The sequence below is a fragment of the Arachis hypogaea genome, chromosome 13 (assembly GCF_003086295.3).
Source record: "Arachis hypogaea cultivar Tifrunner chromosome 13, arahy.Tifrunner.gnm2.J5K5, whole genome shotgun sequence".
NCBI lineage: Eukaryota > Viridiplantae > Streptophyta > Magnoliopsida > Fabales > Fabaceae > Arachis > Arachis hypogaea.
The window spans coordinates 49,751,084-49,775,157 of NC_092048.1; the positions used below are offsets into that span (position 1 = coordinate 49,751,084).

The 24,074-nt window shown below is 36.2% G+C and overlaps 2 protein-coding genes across 2 annotated transcripts; one reads left to right on the plus strand and one right to left on the minus strand.

The window, feature by feature from the left end:
- Positions 1-10,039: 10,039 nt before the first annotated feature.
- On the plus strand, positions 10,040-10,669 carry LOC112734134 (uncharacterized). The gene has a single exon (XM_025783347.1). The coding sequence runs from the start codon at positions 10,040-10,042 to the stop codon at positions 10,667-10,669; it is 630 nt and encodes a 209-aa protein (XP_025639132.1).
- Positions 10,670-23,262: 12,593 nt separating this feature from the next.
- Positions 23,263-23,799, minus strand: LOC140177600 (uncharacterized). The gene has a single exon (XM_072210733.1). The coding sequence runs from the start codon at positions 23,797-23,799 to the stop codon at positions 23,263-23,265; it is 537 nt and encodes a 178-aa protein (XP_072066834.1).
- Positions 23,800-24,074: the final 275 nt, after the last annotated feature.

Consider the following 24,074-nt stretch of genomic DNA (forward strand, 5'->3'; position numbering starts at 1 on the left):
ACCGTTTTTCTTGTAGTGTAGGTTGTTGAGAAGATTTCAGCGTTTGAGCATCTGGTAAACTCATCAAACAAGTAACCTTATTCTATTGTAACTGGTATGGTCCTACTATTAGCCCCACTAGCATCTCAAATTAAGTTTTGATAATAATACAAATATAATTTAATATTCATTAAATGATGTCTAATTTTTAATGGGTTAATAATCAAATTAGTCCTTGAAAAATAAGACATTTTTCAAATTTATCATTGAAAGATTTTTTTTCAATCAAATTAGTTCTTCAGATATTGCGAATTAATCATATTTGTCCTCCCGTCACTTCATTAACAATTTTTTTCAAAGATTGATATTGTAAAACATTAATTGATAACATATATAATACATGATATGTCTAATTGGATATTGACTAAATATGTTTATGAAAATTTATTAATTTAGTCACTTTTTCCAATTACAAAAATCTTATTCCCAATATGACCTAGTGACTAAATTGATAGATTTTTGTAAACATATTTAGTCAACGTCTAATTGAACATGTTATGTGTCATGTATGCTATCAGTTAACATTTCACATCATCAATCGTTGACGAAAATTGTGAGTGGAGTAACTGAAAGACATATACGATTAATTCGTAATTTTTGAAGTACCAATTTGATTGAAAAAATCTTTCAGGGACGAATTTGAAAAATGTCTTATCTTTTAAAGACTAATTTAATTATTAATCTAATGTTTAATGTATTAAGGAATTTTTTTTCCTTAATGTAATCACATTTGGAAATACCTAAACCTAAGAAAGCCTAAACTTAAAGTAAAATGACCTTAGAAGTTAAGTCTCAACGGACTACTTTAGAAGCATATTACAACATAATATCATACCTCAAAAGCATAACATCATTCTTTTGTATGTAAAACGCTTCAAAGGAGCAAAAAATGCTTACATTAGAAATGCGTCCAAAGAAACGTACACTTTGTCCTGAGAAGTTAACTATTGTAAGAGAGATGATAGATACAATCCCTTCATCCTCGCACAAAAATGCACATAAAGATTTATATATTCAAAGATCTAATTCACTGTTTATCAAATTCATAATTCACACCTTTGTAAAGAATAAGTACTACCATAGAAAACATAAATCTTGCACCTGTAACATAATTCATGCATCTGGGTGCTAAGCGAATATAACATAAAAGCCTTTAAAATATTAAATAATTTTCATAATTTGGAGTGTCAAAACACTACATGAAAAACATTAAATACAGTCAAATTTAGTGTCGGAGGTTAGCGACGAATTTACTAGTGAATTTGGTAATAAATTTGTTAGGTAAAAAAGTTATTCTCGGATTCGGATTCTAACAGTAAATTTGCCAGTAATAATTGGAGGGGAAAAAATCGGCGTGATCATTACCGTCAGATTTAAGAGCGAAAAAATCCGATGGTACGGTAATTAAATAAAACGTGCCGTTTTGGTCACTGGATGTACGTTACTGGCGAATTCACGAACCCTTCCCCTTTATTTCTGCTACATCTTCAGCCTCACTTCTCTCCCTTTTCTCTTTTTGTCTTGCCGCTAGCCCTCATCACCACCATCCCCTGCCGTTTTGCCATCGTCGACCGCTTCCCACGACTCCAGTCATTGTTACCGTCGACGAGTGTCCAACTGAAGCTTGTTTCTACCATGGTTCTCCCTTGCAAATTGATGCCTCTATCATTTGATATTGCCGCCGCTTGCCTCTGTCAGCTGCGATGCTACCCTTTCTCTTTCATCCAGGTATGTCTTCTTCCCTTCTTTCTTCTATTTTTTTTACCTTGTTGATATTTGTTATACTATAACCCTACACTTCTTTGTCCCTCTTTTTTATTCCTAGAAAATCAGTATCATTAGTTTACTTGGATATGACCTTGGTTGAACTATTCACTCATTGATTATCTAATTGTTTTGATATTCTAATTTTGTTATATTTATATTTTCTACAGAGACTTTAGTAGTTTTAATAAGAATGTTGATAGTAGTGCCTTGATTGTGTTCATTTGTTTACACTGAAAATTTATGATTTGTTGTCTATTTATGATTTGTTGCCTACCTGTAATTTGTTTTGTTTGAATAGTCTAATAACTTAAAATATAGAAACCCTAACCCCTTTTAGTTTAGAACCCTAACCCTACTATTCGAGTTCGTTTTCAACTCCAAATTTTAATTAGTTACTTAATTTTTATTTGGATTGGTCTTGTTAGTGGATTGGATGTGTCGTGCGAAATTGACATTCCAGAGTGCAAAGGTGCATAATTCAGTTATTTTTTTTTACTTTGTTCTGTTTTATTAATGCGTGTTTGTATTTTTTTTTTCTTTGTTATTGTCAATAATAAATTTCATTTTAGTGTTCTTATTCGTTGACATAAAATTATTCTAAGTAAATTTTTTGTGTGCTGTATTTTTTGGGCAGCTTATCATCCTAATATTAATGCTGCTGTTGAGTTGTTTAGACAAGGTAATTTCTTGTTATTTTTATTAACTATTTGCTTATTAAATAATTTAAAACTGATAATATTGTTTGTGATTTTTTATTTTTCATTATGTGGTGGATTGTTCTGTTGAATTCAGAATGAAAATGTTGAATTGACAGTGGTTGAGATGAGTCGAGGACTCGGAATGAAATGATGGATCCATGCTATAATGAAAAATGTTTTTCTGAAAACCATTGTATTACTCTTTTATATTGAGATTGATGAGACGCTGTGCACCCGGCAGGGACGGCAGTTGGATCCCGCCTGTCGACATAGCGGCGGCGGCGTAAGGGCGGTGGTTCATCCTGCTTGCGTTGAGATGTGAGGTCCGTGGCAAGAGTATCCCGCTCGCATCCCTTCGGATCACGAGAGTGTGCAGGCACAAAATCCTGGATGGTGTGCCGAGCACCATATCTCGGGGGTTCCCAATCATGATTCTGAAGGGCGACATCTCCATGGAGATGTGTCGGGTTGGCAGTTGAACCGACAATGTGATATCACAGCCAGTAGGACAGGCATTCATCATATGCATCTTCTATCTGTTTGTATGTTTTGTCGACTTGTAATTGCTTGCCTAATTTGCCTATTTGAATTACTTGGTATATATGCATATACTTGTGTTTTACTTGCATTGAACTTAATTGTGCTTTCTACTGGGATTGAGGAGGCTCGGAAGGCGGTGGCGATAGGATCGCATGGAGGATCCTTTTAAAGAATTACGCGGTACGATTGAATCAAATAAGCCCTTTTGGAATAAATATTCAGCTACTTGTGAACCTTCGGGTATTGTCGTATTCAAGTAGGTTAGTGAAGGCTGTGGGACAGCGGAGAGCTGTTAGATTAGAAAATCCTTTAAGTTAGATTACGCTTTTATATTGTTAAGATTTTAGTTATACTTTACTGTTTTAGTCATGCTTTCAGATGAATCTTGTGATGGATATGAAGTTCTAGGATTGCCTCTGGCGTCCCGGGGTCTTATATCTTACATCACTGGGCACTGTTACCATACTGAGAACCTCCGATTCACATACCATATTCTGTTGTTATTTTTTAGATACAGGTCGCAACCCACCTCGGTGAGTTTCTTTGATGGTGACAGAAGCGGAGGATCCTGGATATATTTTGGAGGCTTTTGTTTATTTTGTTTTAGTTCTCTCATCTTTTGTATTTACTTTTGCCTAGAGGCTTACTTTGAGAGAGAAACTTGTATAAGCTGTTTTAAACTTTCAGATTTCTATATGGTCTGTATATAGCTAGCCGGCTTAAACTCCGCGAGCCGTGGCTAGATTCTTATACCATTATACTCTGATATTTTGTTATATTATATCTATATCTTGTGCGTTAAGTTAGTAGCTTCATGTGTATGTTTTGCACTTTTTAAATCCTATTTTTGAGCTATATCCTTCATCGGGCTTCTAGACTATATTAATTCTTTCTATGTATTATATGTATGAGCTTAGAACTATCGTAACCTTTGATTAACATTTGCTTTACGACGCGAGGTAAGGCTTAGGATAATTAGGGTGTTACGTTTAGTGGTATCAGAGCGGTTCGTCCTCGTGAGCCTGAGAGATAGACCGATTGTGCTTCATTGCATACTCTGTGTGTCTTTTTCTCTGATGCTATTAGGTTATCTATTTGATATTGCATAGCATGCTTGTTTGTGAGTGCCTGTTTGGGATAATTGGAGCACTATGCTTTTGATATTGAGACTGATCACCTTGATATCGATTGTTTGGTGTAGACAGGAACCCTAATGGCCACTCGTAGACGAGGTCGTACACGTTCACGAGCAGAGAGTAGGAATGAGCAACCGGACGATAACCATGCCGAGTTCATGGCGGCAATGGCGAATCTCGTGAACACCATGGAGGCTAATGCTGTTGCGACTCTGCAAGCTGTGCAGAGGTTGGGCCAACCAGTCGGGAATGGAAATGGAGACGACAACGAAAATGATAATGCTGAAGGAAATGGCGATAAAATGGGAGGCACTCCGATGACCTTGGCTACTTTTCTCAAGGTTCATCTGCCAAGTTTCTGAGGTTCAACCAACCCTACAGAAGCGGATAACTGGTTCCAGGCTATGGAGCATGCGTTACAAGCACATCATGTTCTAAACAACCAATATGTAGATTTTGCTGCCTATCACCTTTTGGGAGAGGCCCAGCATTGGTGGCAAGGAGAATGCCACTTGCTCCAGCTTCAGAATATCGATATCCCTTGGGATGTATTCCAAATAGCCTTCTACAAGAAGTACTTCCTGAGTCTGCAAGGGAAGCGAAGGAGATGGAACTTATGCAGCTGAAGCAAGGTTCCTTGTCTGTGACGGAATATACTAGCCGATTTGAGGAGTTCTGTAGGTTCTCTAGGGTGTGTCAGGATGCCCCGGAAACCTACGAAAGCTGGAAATGTATCAAGTATCAAAGGGGCTTGAAGGATAGCATCATGACTGCTGTGGCTCCTATGGAGATTCGTATCTTCTCTGATTTGGTGAACAAGGCGAGAGTAGTTGAAGAATATGCAAAGACAGTAGCTTCATCAAAGGAAACTCATGGAGGAAACATGAGTAGAGGCCGTGGCAAGTACTTTCAGCCAAGGTTGCGAGAACCGGACCGGTCAATAAACCGGTGAGGTCACTGGTTCAATGGTTCACTGGTTCGACCGGGGTTCAATCGGAGTTCAATCGGTTTAATTAAATATTAAATAAAATTATTAAAAAATTTAAAAATAATTTTAAATATATAAATTCAATAATTTCTAATTTAATAAAATTTAAAATTTTACATAATAAATTATCCATAACTTAATATTAGAAGTTCACAAACAACTTCAAACATCAAAGTTTATAACTAAACAACTTCATAGATCATTAAGGAAGAGAAATATAGTGATATTAAGAATTTGAAAAGTGCCACGTTCAACTCTTAAGTAACAAGTTTAAAAACAGAGCAATTTCTAGAAATTTGGGTAGCAAGTAGCAGCAAAATATAAGCACATGAATCCAAAAATTGCAATTAACATGAGAAAAGCATGGATTGCATGTACAGAGGCAGCATCAAACTTAATTTCACAAGTATAGTTCAGCAGGGCAGCAGGTAGAATCAAGTCACATGAAACAGAAACAACACAGTAATGATCACACCAACATCATTCAGCAAACAAGCAGTATTAAGCCATGTTGGATAATCAAGAACGGAGCAATTATCAGGCCTAGAATCCTCTAACCACAACCTAGCTACCTAATAGCATATATATCTATCTATTCTAACAAATAGAATTATTAAGAACTCCACAGAACATGAACTCCTCCTCTTAGAATCCATAGTATGAGCAAGTGAAGGCTCCAGCAGCTGATCATGGAGTAGAGTTCCACGCCATTCAACCATTCATACACAACTTTCCCCACCAATGGACCGTATAACACATACTGTATTTATCAAATTGAAAACACACAAGTAGTTAGACTTATTCTATATACATAACAGATGTATCACGTAATATAATATACCTTGAATAATCCAAAATTCTCCCATGGCCATCTTGATAAAGGAGCACTACCCATTTCACTGCACTAGGTTCTGCTAGTTTAAGATATTTACAAACCTTGTTAAATGTATGTATGGTATCTTTCTTCTGAGGAAAAACTCTGACTTTTGTAGCTTTCTTTTCTTTCTGTATTCTCCTAAAGCTGAATAGAGCCCCAAAAAACTATGGCAGCCAACGAGCAGAAACTGGAAAAGATCCCAAAACCAAACAATAATGATAATATCAGAGAAGAAGGAAAGAAAACAAAAAAGAACCAATTTCTTAATTCTATATTATGATTAATCAGCAATCTAACTAAAATTAATAACAGAATTAATAAAAGAAAGTAAAGAAACAGAGCAGGAAGTAGGGATAAGGTAGGGGACCTGGAATGTAGCAGAGACAGACTGGGAAATGGAAAGGGGAAGAAGAGCAGAAGTAGTGCCGCCCAGAGTTGGTGGTGGCCGGCTGAGCTCGCGGCGGCGCAGAGAGCGGCGCGAGTGGCGGAACAATGCAGGGCAGAGAGATTCAGCTTCTCTCTGTGGCAGTGACGAGAGCTGAGTGGGGGCAGAAGCGTTCGAAGGGAAAAGGTGAGGCAAGAAGAGAAGAAGGAAGGTAAGAATGGTGGTCAGCTTTCTGGACGATGGGTCGCCGGAGACTGCTGTTGTTGGCTGAGAGCGAGACGAGGAGGCGGGGGCTGCTGGCGCCTGGCTGAGAGAGAGAGAGGGTTGTAGCACCGTAGTGGGTTAGGAATTTGGGTGAGTGAGACTAATGAGAGGGTTAGGTTCGCGTACGCCTTTGTCTTTTTTTTTTTTAGCCAAAACGACGTCGTTTGGCATTGAAGTTGCAAACCACTAAACCGCCAAAAAACCGGACGGTTCTTCCGGTTCGCCGGTTAACCGCCGGTCGACCGGTTTTTCACCGGTTTTTTGCCAGGCAGTTTTTTACGTTACCCGGACCGGCTAAGTAACCGGTTCTCGGTTTTTCCGGTTGAACCGGCCGGTCCGGTTCGGTTTTCAGAACCATGCTTTCAGCCGAGGGGGCAAAGTTTTAAGAGAGGAGGACACACGCCTCAAGGTCAAGGAGGCTTCAAGAAGAACACTCATGATCAATTTCAGCGTGGCAAAGGCAGAGAAAATCGGAGTAAGGTTTTCTCCGAATTTAATTTGTGATCGATGTGGATGTTTTCATCCATATGACTCTTGTAAGATTGGTTTAGGTGGTTGCTTCAACTGTGGGTTGCCTGGTCACATTGCGAGGGATTGCACTCGTGGGAGGAACCCGAATGCAGGTTAGAGTCAACATCAAGGGCGGGTTTTTGCTGTGAACGCCAAGAATGCTGCTAAGGCGGATCCGTTGATGAGATGTATATGTTTAATTGGCGATAAAACCTTAGTTGCATTGTATGATACTGTAGCTTCGCATTCGTTTATTTCATTTGACAAAGTTGAGGAACTAGGCTTGAGAGTGTCAGAATTGGCATTTGAATTGCATGTACATACTCTGCATCAAATGGTTATGACTAGGTCTGGTTGGGGTTTGATTGGTTATCGAAGAATCAAGTTTTGTTGGATTTCTTTGAACGAACAATTCAGTTTATGTCGGAAGGAGAAAATGGAGCAGTGGTAGCTGAGGATTACTACCTGAACTCTGTAATGGTGCATTGTAGTGGGAAAGAGTGTCAGGGTTACATACTGTTGGCTACAAATGCGTTAGGTGACAATCAGGAGATAGATCAAATCTTGGTAGTTAGAGACTTTCCAGAGGTGTTCCCGGAAGATATTCTTGAGTTTCCACCTCAAAGGGAGATTGAATTTGTGATTAAATTAGTGCCGGGAGCCGGACTAGTGTCGATTGCACCGTATCGAATGGCTCCGATAGAGCTGGCTAAACTAAAGGCTTAGTTAGAAGAGCTTTTGAATAAGAGGTTCATTCGACCGAGTGTATCTCCGTGGGGAGCGCCAGTTTTATTGGTGAAGAAGAAGGATGGAGGAATACGACTTTGCGTGGATTACCTACAGTTGAACAAGGTGACTGTGAAGAACAAGTACCCGCTGCCAAGGATAGATGACTTGATGGATCAACTACAAGGAGCTGGAGTATTTTCAAAGATCGATTTGAGATCTGGTTACCATCAGATAAGGGTGAAAGAGGATGACATTCCGAAAACTACATTTAGGATGCGCTATGGACACTACGAGTTTGCGGTGATGTCCTTTGGGTTAACGAATGCACCTACTATGTTCATGAATTACATGAATAGAGTATTTCGTCCCTTTTTGGACAAATTCGTTGTGGTTTTCATAGACGAAATCTTAGTTTACTCTAAGACGATGAAGGAGCATGAGGAACACTTGAGAATTGTGTTGCAAATCTTAAAGGTGCAGAAATTGTATGCTAAGTTGTCCAAATGCGAGTTCTAGAAGGAGGAAGTAAAGTTCCTAGATCACGTAGTGAGCAAAAGAGGAATAGTCGTGGATCCTTCGAAAGTGGAGGTGGTGATGGAATGGGAAAGACCAACGACGGTGACGGAAGTTAGGAGTTTCTTGGACTTGGCCAGATATTATCGGAGATTCATTGAAGGATTTTCTCAGATTGCACTACCGATTACTAAGTTGACAAGGAAGGAGGTACCGTTTGTGTGGACGTCGGAGTGTGAAGAAAGTTTTCAGACTTTGAAGCAAAAGTTAACTTCAGCGCCTGTTTTGATTTTACCTGAACCGTATGAACCGTTCAAAGTTTATTGTGATGCGTTACTGAAGGGTTTGGGTTGTGTGTTGATGCTACACCGGAATGTGGTGGCTTACGCATCGCGTCAGTTGAGACCGCATGAGGTAAATTACCCAACTCATGACTTGAAATTAGCAGCGATTGTGTTTGCATTGAAGATTTGGAGACACCACTTGTACGGAGTGAGGTTTAGCATCTTTTCTTATCACAAGAGTCTCAAATACATCTTTGATCAGAAAGAGCTCAATATGCGTCAGAGGAGGTGGATGGAGTTGCTTAAAGATTATGATTTTGAATTGAGTTATCACCCTGGAAAAGGTGAATGTGGTAGCAGACGTATTGAGTCGGAAGTCTTTAACAATAGCTTGGATCAGAATCAAGGAAGAGGAGTTAGTGGATAAGTTTGTGGATCTTAAATTGGATATTGGTGAAGTTGTCGGAAGAGCTTGTTTGAATTAGTTGCAGATTTCAAGTACGTTTAAAATAGAGATTCAGAGGGCTCAGCAAGATGAGCAAAAGCTTCAGCAATTATTTCAAACAGTTGGCAATAAGAGGCATGGAGAGTTTGCTAAAGATGATGAAGGATTGTGGAGATACAAGGGGAGAATTTGTATACCGGATGTCGGGAGTTTGAGACAAGATTTGTTGTCGAAAGCTCACAACAGTGGGTTTTTTATTCTTTTCGGATGTAATAAGATGTATTATAACTTAAAGAAGATGTTCTGGTGGCCTGGGATGAAAAATGATGTAGCTACAGTTGTCTCCAAGTGCCTAACGTGTCAGAAGGTGAAGATAGAGCATCAAAAACCGTCGGGAATGCTACAGCCACTTGAGATTCCTCAGTGGAAGCGGGAAGGAATTGCGATGGACTTTGTGACCAGTTTACCAAGGACTAGGTCGGGATTTGATGCGGTTTGGGTGATCGTGGATCGCTTAACCAAATTCGCTCATTTTCTGCCTATCTGAGTAAACTATTCTATGGAAGAGTTGGCGAGGTTGTACATCAAGGAGATAGTAAGGTTGCACGGTGTACCATCGAGCATAGTGTCGGACCGTGATCTCTGATTCACATCAAGGTTTTGGGGAGCTTTCCAGAAAGCTTTCGGTACGAAGCTATGCCTCAGCACCGTATATCATCCATAAACGGATGGACAGTTAGAAAGGACTATTCAGACATTGGAAGATATGCTGAGGGCGTGTGTTTTGAATCAACCTAGAAGTTGGGACCGTTACATGCGATTGGTGGAGTTTGCGTACAACAATAGCTTCATGCGAGCATTGGGATGGCTCCGTATGAAGCCTTGTATGGACGAAAGTGCCAATCTCCACTTTGTTGGTATGAGTCTGGTGAAGCCAGTGTTTTGGGTCCTAATTTAGTAGCAGAGACTACTGAGAAGATTAAGAGGATTCGGGAGAGAATTTTAATGGCACAGAGTCAACAGAAACGTTATGCAGATCAGAGAAGGAAATCGTTGGAATTTGAAGTGGGAGAACATGTATTCCTGAGGGTTACACTGACAACTGGGATTGGAAGAGCAATTAAAACAAAGAAGCTGAATCCGAGATTCATTGGACCATTTGAGATTCTGAGGCGATTTGGGCCGGTGGCATATCAAGTATCTTTACCGCCTCACTTATCTAACTTGCATGACGTATTTCACATGTCACAACTCCGTAAATACACATCGGATGCGGCTCATGTGTTAGAACCCGAGTCGGTCGAGTTGAGGGAGAACTTGACTTTTCAAGTATCTACGGTGCAAATTGACGACACCAGTGTGAAGAAGTTACGTGGGAAAGAAGTTCAGTTGGTTAAAGTTTCTTGGAAGAGAGCAGAAGTGGAAGAGCATACTTGGGAATTGGAGTCCGAGATGCGAAAGGATTATCTCGAGCTATTCTCAGGTAATCACTAAATTTTGAGGAAAAATTTTCTTATTTGGTAGGGAGAATGTAAGAATTGAGACTAATTAAAAGATTAATATTGCTCAAAATAGGATTCGAAAATTTAGAATGAGAATTTGAGGATTTAAATATGATTTTTGGACTCAGTAGATTTTTTTGAGTCAGAAAATGTATTTTCTACGAAAAACCGAGAAAATCACAAACCAGCAGCCGAACCGGTCGAACTGGTTCAAGTATGTCCAGTACTGTGCGAGAAAAATTTAAAACAGTCGAAAACCTTAGAAAAATATTAGAAATGGAAAAATCGGGCGTTAATTTTAAAGGTTTGGCCCAAAGTTGGGCCAAATGGGCTAAAAACGCTAACGGATTGGACCGGGCCCAAGCCCAACATATATGTACTCTCATTAAAGGCCAATTCATCACACAACACACTTAAACACAACATATTGCAGCTGAAAGGGGAAGAAGAGAGAAAACCCCCATTGTCACTATTCACATAGAGCTTCCCAAGCTCATATCTTGAGCTACGGAGCTCCGATCGCTGCACCGTTTGCGATCACGCGTTCCTCGTGAAGAGATCTACAAAACCCACCCAAGAAAATGGTAAGGGAATCACGAAATCCTTCTCAGTTCTTCTCTCCAAAATTTCGAAATTTTAGGGCTTTGTGTTAAGTGAAATTTTGTGATTTTGGGTGTTTAGGTACACTCTAGCTTTTGATTACCATTGGGTTTGGCTTTCAAAACTGTTGGGCAAGGTGAGTTGTTCTTGAACCCTTGTGAAATTATGATTAAGTTGAATCCTAGGTTGATTGGTTATGAATTATGTGTATTATGGCTTGAAGTTGTGATTATTGGCAATTATTGGAACTTGTTGGTGATTGTTGGTGCTTGTTGGAGTTGAATTGGTGGCTTGCTTGTGGTTAGAAACTTAAATTTCACTCAGTTTTGGGTTTTTGGCATATTGAAAATCGGTCAAGGTATGGTTTCGGTTCCTCTATGTAATATATAATATTTCTGGATACTTAGGCTAGTGACCCAAAGGATAGGTTTGAATTTAATTGGTTGTTGAATTGTTGAATGATGATTTATGATGAATAATGATGAATTGATGATTTTTGAATATGTTGATGGATTATGATGTGAAATTGATAAAGATGGTGTGAAAGATATAGATTGAAATGAAATGAGATTGGTTAAGATGCTTGGTATGGATAGATTTATGATTGATGAATGTGTTGATGGAGGATTGTTTATAATGTTATATATTTGATAATTGAGGTTGAGAATAATGGAGTTTGAAGGAAAATTTGGTAAGAATGGTGTAATATGATACAAAGGGTAGCTTTTGATGTAAATTGGAGTTTGGAAGGGTTTTGGTTTGATTTTGGTTGAGGATTGTGGAAAATTGAGACTTTGTGAACTTTTGGTAAAACTGAAATTTTGGTGAACTTCCATGAATCATATCTTGAACTACCGTGCTTTAAATTCATTGTATTTTATATCAAATGAAAGGAAATTGAACAAGCTTTAAAATGGTTTAAATTTCATGGAAATACGAATTCGATAGAAAAAATATGATTGTGGAAAGTTTGGTGTCAAAATTTGAAATTTTGTAATGTTGCAGAATTGTGATTTCTGGTTTGTGTGTGCACGCACAGCTTTGTGCGCACACAAACCCCTGTGATTTTTCGAACATGTGTGCACGCATAGCCTTGTGCGTACGCACACACAAGGGAAAGCCTTTTGTTGAGGGCGCTAGCACAACCTGTGTGCGCACATAACCAATGAAGTTTTACAACCTGTGCACACGCACACGTTGGAAGGTGCATTCTGTTGAGGGCGTACGCACACTTCTATGCGTACGCACACGTTTTGAAAATCTTCCTGGGCATGCGCACGCACACCCCTGTGCATACGCACATGCCCTGTTTTTCATCTAAAACTTTGTTTTCAACTATTTCACCTTCCCAACAAGCTTGTAAACTTCTGTGACAGTAATTTAAGATTCTTTGGCTTAATTTTTGGGTATCAAAACATGGGAAATGTCCTAGGAAACTTAAATTGGTATTACTTTGAAAAGTTAGAGAATGGAGGTTTAGGTTTCTAGTATACTGATGATGGTTTGATAGGTTGAGAAATGGAGGAAGATATATGAATTGAGAAATCGACGAACTAATGAGTTCGGAATGGAAATGTTGAATTAACAGTGGTTGAGATGAGTCGAGGACTCGGAATGAAATGATGGATCCATGCTATACTGAAAAATATTTTTCTGAAAACCATTGTATTACTGTTTTATATTGAGATTGATGAGAGGCTATGCGCCCAGCAGAGATAGCGGTTGGATCCCGCCTGTCGAGGTAGCAGCGGCGGCGTAAGGACGGTGGTTCGTCCCACTTGCGTTGAGATGTGAGGTCCGTGGCAAGAGTATCCCGTTCGCATCCCTTCGGATCACTAGAGTGTGCAGGCACAAAATCCTTGACGGTGTTCCGAGCACCATATCTCGAGGGTTCCCAATCATGATTCTGAAGGGCGACATCTCCATGGAGATGTGTCGGGTTGGCAGTTGAACCGACAATGTGATATCACAGCCAGTAGGACAGGCATTCATCATATGCATCTTCTATCTGTTTGTATGCTTTGTCGACTTGTAATTGCTTGCCTAATTGTATAACATGCCTAATTGCCTATTTGAATTACTTGGTATATATGCCTATATTTGTGTTTTACTTGCATTCAACTTAATTGTGCTTTCTACTGGGATTGAGGAGGCTCGGAAGGCGGTGGCGATGGGATCGCATGGAGGATAGGTTGGTAAAGGCTGTGGGACAGCGGAGAGCTGTTAGATTAAAAAATCCTTTAAGTTAGATTACCCTTTTATATTGTTAAGATTTGAGTTATGCTTTACTGTTTTAGTCATGCTTTAAGATAAATCTTGTGATGGATATGAAGTTCTAGGATTGCCTCTAGCATCCCGGGGTCTTATATCTTACATCACTGGGCACTGTTACCATACTGAGAACCTCCGGTTCTCATACCATATTCTGTTGTTGTTTTTCAGATGCAGGTCACAACCTACCTCGGTGAGTTGCTTTGATGGTGACAGAAGCGGAGGATCCTGGATATATTTTGGAGTCTTTTGTTTATTTTGTTTTAGTTCTCTCATCTTTTGTATTTACTTTTGCCTAGAGGCTTACTTTGAGAGAGAAACTTGTATGAGCTGTTTTAAACTTTCAGATTTCTATATGGTCTGTATATAGCTAGCCGGCTTAAACTCCGCGAGCCGTGGCTAGATTCTTATACTATTATACTCTGATATTTTGTTATTTCATATCTATATCTTGTGCGTTAAGTTAGTAGCTTCATGTGTACGTTTTGCGCTTTTTAAATCCTGTTTTTGAACTATATCCTTCATCGGGCTTCTAGACTATATTAATTCTTTCTATGTATTATATATATGAGCTTAGAACTGTCGTAACATTTGATTAACCTTTGCTTTACGATGCGAGGTAAGGCTTAAGTTAATTAGGGTGTTACATGGATTCAATCGGTTCAACTCGTTGGTCCAATTTTGAACCAAAATATTTAAAATTAGTGTCAAAATTCGTATTTTTAACATTTTTACTTCCTTAAACTATAAAATTTAATTTCTTAATTTCCTTGAATAATAATTAATTTATTAGTTTTTTATTTATTAATTTCGCGGGATTTATATTGTGACTTGAACTAGAGGGTCATAGATTCAAATCTTAGATTGACCATCTAAATACTTGTTTTTAAATATTAAATAAATCATTTATCCTTGGTTCATTGTAAATTTGTAGTTTGACAACTTCATTGATTTGAAATCATATGATATATTGCAATAAAATTCAGAGGGGATAACAGATGTTATCTAGCTACAGTGAGTGTCTTTTTTTTTTTTGTCAATTCTCAATGCTAAAATATTGTGCTAGTAATTCTTGAGGATTTAATTTTTGAATAGTCTTGCAACTTGCAAGTATTATAAATAACTTGCTATACTTGATTCTTTATGTAATGTAATAGCATTAGTATAGCCTAATCTCTAATATTCATCAGTATTGTTCTTTCGATTTTTAGTTTGATTTTGTTCAATTTTTGTAATTAAGGTTTGGTGCATTTAAATCTGATTTTCCCATTTTGTTGAATTTTCTTTTTTTTTGTTTTAATAATAAACTTTGATATTAAAATTTGTCTCTGAACTTTTAACTAAAAATTATAGACAAATTATTATAAAAAAATTATAAAATTTTGAATTTTGTTAATTTAAAAATCATTAAATTTATTGTCGGTTAAATCCGTCAATAACTATTAAACGCAAGGTTATCAAGGCCAAAGATACATCAAAGAGAATACCAACAAATGCACGCACCAAGAAAGAGAGTAACATAAGAAAAATACACATAAGTAAAAGCATTAGTAAAATAAAAAAAAAGATCTTTTTTGAGAAGCTGTAATTTACATCTTTTTTTAAAAGATCTTTTTTCCTTAAAAAAAAGATGTTTTTCATGTAATAAATGAACAAAAAAGTACTTTTATACTGTTATACCCAAACATAATTGATAGATAAAAAGATCTTTTTACATGAAATATCCAAACATAAAATTACTTTTACTTTTCTATAAGATCTTTTAAAAAAAGATAACTCAAAAAAAGATCTTTTTTTAAAAGCTCACCCAAACAAGCCCTAAATATTATATAAATGAATATGCAAATTAAGTATAATCAAGGTTTTAAAATTATTGATGCTCCTGTATTCTTTATCAGCTTCATCGTTATTATTTCTGCATATAAACTTTCAAGACCATATATGATCTTGTATTTGCTGTGATTTGTGAAATGCAATCTATTAAAATTTACTTAATTATCTTCAATTCAATAGTACGATTGAAATAAATAAATAAATAAATATAATAGCTTTGAAATAATGGAATAATTTACTCATCCATATGTTGGAATAATTAGATGTTTAGTCCTAGAACTATCGATGTTAAATCATTGTAGAAAGATATGAGAACGGAAGCATATTTGGATCTATGATCATAACTGAAAAACTTTAGTTCTTAATTTTGATGTGCTTCTTGGTCTTGATCTTGATTTAATTTGTTGTTTCTGATCATATTACTTGATCTATTATAATATATTAATAAAAATAAGTTTTTTTTAAAGAAAGAACTCAACACACAAAGTGGAGCAAGAGCAGTGACAAATAAGTACACAAGAAAATATAAGCGTAAATATCCCTTTGTCATCTCCGGTATTGCCATCAACAACAAAAGGGATCAGCACCTAACCACTCAGAGTTATAATCTCTTGAGCTCCTTTTTCTTTTTTCTCAAAAATCTTTCGGTTTCGTTCCAACCAAATGTTCCACAAGATTGCACAAAAGCACACCATTCATCTCTTGCGTTCCTCCTTTCTATTTAATACCTCAGTCCAACTCTGAAAGTGCTCCTTGATTGTACCGGGACAAGTCCATTGCAACCTGACATAAGATAACCAAGCACACCACACATGCCATGTAAAACTACAACCAAGAAACAAGTGGTAGTCATTTTCATCACCTCTATTATATAATACACATAGAGTATCTTGTTGGCTAATAACCCCTAGTCGACACAGTCTCGCCTTTGTATTGACCCTGCCAATCAATCCAAACCAAACAAATAACTCTACTCTAGGAGGGACAAGCCATTTCCAAATCGACTTAGTAAAGCTGTAACCTGATATATCTTCTGGAGCCATTTCCACCTGCAACACATGCACAAATGAATTAATAAAAAAAATGTCTTGTTTATCATATTTTTACACCACTCTATCCTCTTTTCCAAATGCAAGTTTGACCAATTTCAAAATATTGTGAAGTTGGTTCAATAGCTCTAACTCCCATTAAAAAAATTTTCTATCATAAGTTACATGCATTGTTTGAAATTTTATTAAAATTAAAATTCAATTAGTTGATGATATAAAACCTTCGATCAGAAAATAATTTATTATCAGTACATAAGCTAATATATGTTTATGTTTATTTTTCCCTCAATTACTATTAGCAACATGCGGTACCATTTATACCAGGGTATGTCTAAAATAGCCTAAACGTGACATCATTTTTATTTTTTAATATTGGGCCCAATACTGGTGTATTTCATAGATATGAGTCTACATATATGTTTCACGCCGTTATAGTAGAGGCCAAGTGACAAAGAAAAAACGTCGCTGCCGTTAAGAGGAAGACGTCAATGACGTTTTGAAGAAAACGTCGGCAATTTCCTTTCTTTCCACCCTAGGTTAAGTAAGGTGAGGCAATATTCTTCTCTCTCTTTTCTTCTTTTTTGGCGCCTTCAACTATCATTCTCCCCAAATTTTTATTTTTACTTTTTCGCACTTTGAAGAAAACGGCAGCTGTATCAACTATTAAAAGTGTGTTTGGCAAATCCGTTTGTGAAGATAAAAATGCGTTGAAGTTCTTTAAACGCTGCTTTTTAATGTTTTGCAATTTTTTTTCTAAACGCAGAAGTGATTTTGCAGCTTAAAAGCGTATTTACTAGAAGCAAAAAATGGTTGCTTATGCATTCACTTCAACGTGATTTCACCTTTAATCATTATTGGTTTTTTCCAAACGAATTTTTATATTTATTTCAAGTCATTTCAAATATTTTAATTTTTTTTAATTTTTAGTACTTTTTTTATATTTTGATTTTTTTATTAAATTTGTTATTGCAATTCTATTATAATATGAATTATTGATCTTATTAAAAATGATAAAGTAAATAAAAAACTAATCATACATAACAATGGAATCATAAGTAATAAAATTTTACGGTCCAAAATAATACTAAATAAAAGAATACTAAGAGTACTAAAAAAATTATAGAATATTTTTTGTTTGACATTGTAAAATTTATTATTATAATTCTTGTTCATTGTTTATTATTCTAATTTGTTATAATATGTATTATTGTTCCTATTGAAAATGATAAATTAAAATAAAAAATTAATTATAAATAATAATAAAAACATAATTAGTAAAAAATTAGAATCCAAAATAGTAAACAAAATAAGATTATTGAGAGTACTCATAAAAAGTACTAAAATATATTATTTTATATGTTATTTTTAATTTAATAAATAAATATTAATTTTTAATAAAAAAATTATAACAAACTAAAATAGAATTTTATAAAAAAATATACTAAAAAAAGTATAAAAAATATTAAATATACTAAAAAATAATATTATAATTTAATATTATATTTTTTTTAGTAATTAACTAATTATCTATCTAAAAGTGATTTTAACTAATATTATCCAAACAATTATATTTTATCAAAATTAATTTTAGTATAGAATTGCCAAATATAAATCATGTTGGCATAAACTCACTTCTATTTAAAATCAATTTTACAAAATCACTTTCATTCAAACTCCAATTTGACCAATTCTAATCTAAAACACACTGAATCATTCATCTAGGTAAGTCTATATTATTTTATTGGTTAGTTATTTTTAATATTGTTTCTGCTTTAGTTAGTGTTAGTGGCTCAATTTTTTAATATTTGTTTTGGTTAGTGACTACTAAATAAAATATTTACTTGATTAGAAATAGTTAAACAATATAATTTTATTGTTGTAGCCTTGCAGTAGTATCAGTATTAGTTATTTGTTGTTAGTGATTTAGGTTTTAAAATTTTATTAAAATATATTAGCCTTGATTATAATTAATGATTAGGATTTAGCGTTAGAAATTTTTAGTTTTACATAAAATAAAATATTGAAAATTTTCAATTATTATTAATTTAAATTTTTAGTTATTTTAGTTTTGCTAGGAATGTTTAATAATAAAACTGAAATATTTATAGTATTTTAATTATTTATTAAAAAACAAAATATTTTTTCTAACTTTTTGGAATGATTTTAAAAAAATTGGATTCATTAATATTAATCATGAGGATATAATTTTAATAAATTACTGTTACATAAAATAAAATATTAAAATTTTTAATTATTATGAATTTAAAATTTTAATTAGTTGAGTTTCGTTAAAAATGTTTATTTTTAGCATATATTTTTTTGCTAAGTTTTTTTCGAATGTTTGTTTTAAAGAAATAATAGATTCATTAATATTAACCTTTACGATATATTGTAGTAAATTATCGTTTATTTTAAATATTTAACTAAAAGAACAACAGTGTTTAATAATTAGTATATGTTAAGTAAGTTTAGTTTAGTATTCATTTAGATATCTGTTAACAAGTAGTGTTATTATTAGCTTTAATTGTTATTGTTAAAGGTGTTGTAAGTGTGAGTAGTTGCACTTTTTCTGAGAGAAAATAGAGAGAAAGGTACTATCGCAAAATATCTGATAGCATAAAATGGTGAATCACACTTTACAGGTGAGTTGCAAATATATATATATACAACACCTACACTACACCTTAACTGCACTAGATCAGCACCCTTCTAACAAACTAATAACCAATTTGCTGAGGTGTCATCTAATATAATTATCAACACGACTAACTAATCTTGCACATATCAGCTCCTAATTTACATTACTCTAGCTATTTATTATCAAACTTAGAGGTCAAGTGACACATTCCCTTAAGTGAGGAGCGTATATGTTCAGCATGCCTAGTTTATCTCGGAGCCCACTAAACACGGTTGGTGCAAGTGCTTTAGTGAGAAAATTAGCCATTTGCTCATGGGTTGAGATGGGTAGTAAATGAATGAGTCCCTCTTGAACTTTTTATTTCTCACCACATGACAATCCACCTCTATGTGCTTCGTCCTTTCATGGAACACAGTATTAGATGCTATGTATATTGCTGACTGACTATCACAGAAGATGTTGATAGCCTTAGTAAGAGAGATCTGCATATCCTTCAAGATGTAACTAATCCATTGTGCCTCTCTAGTCGCACTCGCTAATGCTCAATACTCTGCCTCAGAGGATGATGAAGCCACTGTCAATTGCTTTTTACTCTTCCATGTTATGAGTGAGTTTCTCAGGTAGAAACAATAGGCTGAAATTGATTTCCTAATGTTTGGGCATGCTGCCAAGTCCGAATCTGAGAACCCAGTCAAGTTGAAATCTGGTTCTGATGTGAAAAACAACCCTGCTGCTGGAGCTCCTTTCAAGTACCTAAGCACATGATGTGCTACCTGCATGTGCTGTGTGGTTGGGCAGTCCAAAAACTGACTGAGCTTTCCAACTGCGTAACTTATATCAGGTCTAGTGTTAGCTAAGTATAAGAGCCTCTCAACTAGCTTCCTATAAGCTGAATGGTCCTTTAGTGGTTCTCCTCTTTCTCAGGACAGCTTCACGGTATAGTCCAATGGTGTTCTTGTTGGTTTGCAACCCTCAAATCTTCTATCCTTTAACAAGTTCATCACATACTTTCTTTGATAGAGAACAATTCCTTTCTTTGATCTTGCAACTTTGATTCCTAAAAAGAACTTCAAATCTCCTATGTCCTTGATCTTGAATTTCTCATCCAAGATCCTCCTAATTCGATCGATTTCCTTTTCATCATTTCTAGCTATCACTAAGTCATCCACATAGACTAACAGCGCTGTAAAATCAGATTCTATCCCTTTTGTGAACAAGCAATGGTCTGATGCTGACCTGGTGTATCCAGCTTCTACCAAGACAGAATGTAGCATGTGATTCCATTGACTACTAGTCTGCTTGAGTCCATACAGTGATTTTTCCAGCTTGCACACCTTCCCATCTTCAACTTCTAAACCTTGTGGTGGCCTCATCTAAACCTCCTCCATGAGTACGCCATGCAAGAATGCAGTATTTACATCAACTTGTTAAGCATCCAACCTTTCATGGCAGCTAAGGCTAGCACAATCCTTAGTGTTTTTAGTTTCACCACTGGACTAAATGTGTCTAAATAATCAATACCAACCACTTGTGTGTACCCCTTTGCAACTAACCATGCCTTGTACCTTTCTATCGAACCATCCGGGTTGTGTTTATCTTGAAGACCCACTTACTTCCAATCGCTTTCTTCCCATGAGGCAGAGTTGTAAGACTCCACGTTTTGTTCATTTTTAGAGCCTTAAGCTTAGCATTGATCGCGTCTTGCTAACAGGGTTGTAAAACCGCCTCCTCATAACACTTCGACTTGATATCATTGGTTAGTGCATGTGAATATACTTTATGTAATGCAGAAAGAGATTCATAAGATACAAAGTTTGACATTAGATACCTGAATTTATCATTGATGATTTGATTTGGATTAGCCTTGTCAATAGTGGTGCTCATACAAACACAATCCTTAGATAAGCTGGTGGCTTTCTCTCCCTTGTAGATTTTCTTTGTACATTATGTTCAGAGTATCTTAGTTGTGAGTTTTCCCTGGCTAGTTCTTGGGTATTTTCCCTTTGACTTGTTGAGTCACCTTTAGTGACTCTCGACGAGTCACTCGTGTGCTCGTATGAAGAAGGATCATGGTCCAATTCCAATGTTTCAGGTCTTAGTGTAGGTGGTGCAATGGTATTATTTATTTCTAATTCTAGTGTTGATGCATGATTGTTTTTATCTTGTGCAAAAGGAAAATAGTTTTCATAAAATTCCACATTTCTAGAAACAAAAATTTCTTTGGATTTTAAGTCAATTAAAACATATCATTTTGTCCCCTCCCTAAATCCAAGGAAGGCACATTTCTTGGCTCGAGGATCCAGTTTGGACCTTTGAGCATTGATGGTGCTGACATAGGCCAAGCAACCAAAGACCTTTAGGGTCATAAATCAGGGAGAGATTGATGCAAAATTTGAAAAGGAGACTTGTCCTTGAGAAAAGTAGAAGAAATCTTGTTCATTAAGAAAATAGCATGCTTAATAGCAAAATTCCAAAAATAATGTGGGACTTGAGATTGAAATAGGATAGCTCTGGTGATGTTAAGAATATGTTGGTGTTTTCTTTCTACTATCCCATTTTGTTAAGGAGCCTCAACATAGGAAGTTTGATGCAAAATTCCAGTTTTAGCAAAAAAGGATTCCATGAGAAATTCTAGACTATTGTCAGTTCGAATGATTTTGATAGATTTATTGAATTGAGTTTGTATGAAAGTGATGAAATGTTGAACTAAATTGCATACTTCAGACTTCAATTTCATCAAGTACACCCAGGTATATCTTGATTTATTTTCTACAATGGTTAGAAAATAACGATGTCCACTGGTGGATGGCACTCCAAGTGGCCCCCAAATGTCTATGTGTACAAGCTTAAACAACTGAGTTGGGTCAGAACTACTTACAGGAAAAATACGTCTTTTCTGTTTAGCTAGATGGCAAGCATCACATGGTGGTGCTGCCTTATCAAATGAGATGAAGGAGAAGTCTCTCTTCATCTTTATTAGTCTATCATTTGGCAAGTGACCCAACCTGTAATGCCAAATGCAGGGGTCTTCCCTGTGATTATTGCTTACAACCAAACATACTTGTGTACCTGGCTTGGGGAGTTTAAAAGCCTCTTTATTTAATATATAGATACCACCATTTTCTCTAGCTGCTCCAATCATCCTCATCGAGCTCTGATCCTGTATCTCACACTTTGTGTCAGTAAAATTCATTTGGTAGTGCAATGCAGGGGTGAGTTTTGAAACAGAAATGAGCTTGAAATTGAAAGATGGGATGTAAAGGACATTGTGTAATAATAGTTTGTTTGAGAAAACAATAGTTCCCATGATTCTACTTGTAGTCTAAGCCCCATTGGGCAATTTAATTATCACAGGAGCTATTTCTTTATATGTGAAAAAATCATTAAGGCAATAGGATACATGGTCTGTTGCACTAGTATCGATTACCCAGGATAAGAACTTGTTTGAAGAAATATTCAATGCATTGATGCTTGTTTTAAAATGCATGATTGTTACCGACTTCCCTAGATGAAGGATTGGTGTATGCACCAAATTACCTTGATGAGGTAACTCTGGTGAAACCTTTGATGCTGTCACGTTGATGCTATGAGGCTGCTCTCCATGAATCTTGTTGAGAAGAGTGAGTAATGCCTGCTTCTACTCAAGGGTGAACTCCAGTGTGTCACATCCAACTCTCTCTAAATGGGAGGAATGCGATGAATTGTCGTGCTCACTGAGTTTTCTAGATTCACCCTCAGTGTTCATTGCTACTGCAAAGCTTCCATTTTCATCTGTAATATTTTTACCTCTTAAATGTGGTGGCAATCCGTGTTTTTTATATAACATACGTCAACACTGTGGCCGAGCTTTCCGCAATAGGAGCATTGTGGTCTGCCTTTCCCTTCCTGACTTCTACCACCTTGGGATCGTCCACCTCTGCCCCTCCCTCTCCCTCTGCCTTGAAATGATCCTGCAGTGTTCGAGGGAATGGCAGCATAGGCAATTATGATGTCCGAACCGGCATCTAGATTCTGAAATTGTCGTTCCTACTGTGTCAACATAGACAACACAGTGGTCACATCAGGGAAAGGATCCAACAACAAGATTTGAGATCTAATGGTGGAGTATTGCTCATTTAGCCCTCTCAAGAATCGTGTTACATGATCCTCTACTCGATATTGTCGCATCACACTTAAGCCACAATTACACTTGTTTCAACATTCACAATTGGGTATAGCTCTAAAACTGTCAAGATCCTCCCAAATGGATTTCAACTTTGTGAAATACGCCATCACATCTAGGTCCCCTTGTTTGATGGCAAACAACTCTTCTTGCAACTCTGCCACCCTAAATTTGTCTCCTTGATAGTATCTGTGCTTCAATTCACTCCACAGATTGCTGGCCACATTGTTCCAAACAACACTTCTAGCTATGTCTGGACTAAGGGAAAAGTTTATCCAAGCTATGACGTAAGTGTTGCACCTATCCCATGCCTCAAAGGTTTCATCATCCTTATTAGGCTTAGGCAAACTACCATCAATAAATTTCATCTTGTTCTTTCCTTTCAGTCTCCATAGCACAGATCTACTCCAATCACCAAAGTTTTTATCATCGAGAATAATAATAGTAAGAGGAATACCAGTGCTCTCAGAGGGATGAAGATAATAGATGCTCTCTGGATCCTTATTCGATTTGGTATTCTTCTTGCTAATGCTCACTTGAAATGTTGTGAGCTGATTTAGAAAATTCATGAATGCTTATGCATTTACACCTTCCATCGCACCTTCTAGCAATGTCAATTGACAGAAGCCTCAGTGATTAACCTTCCTCCTACAATCTCGTTGATCGGAGTCACCTTCTCACAGTTACAAAAAGTGTGAGGCGGCGCACTCTCATCAAGCTCTATCGTATAAGTTTGTAGGAAGAGAAGAAAGACAGAAGGAAAGAATGAATTTGACTTGGGAAATTAGATGGAGAAAGAAAGAAATCTAACGGATTAAGCGCAAACTGAAATTAGATGAATCAC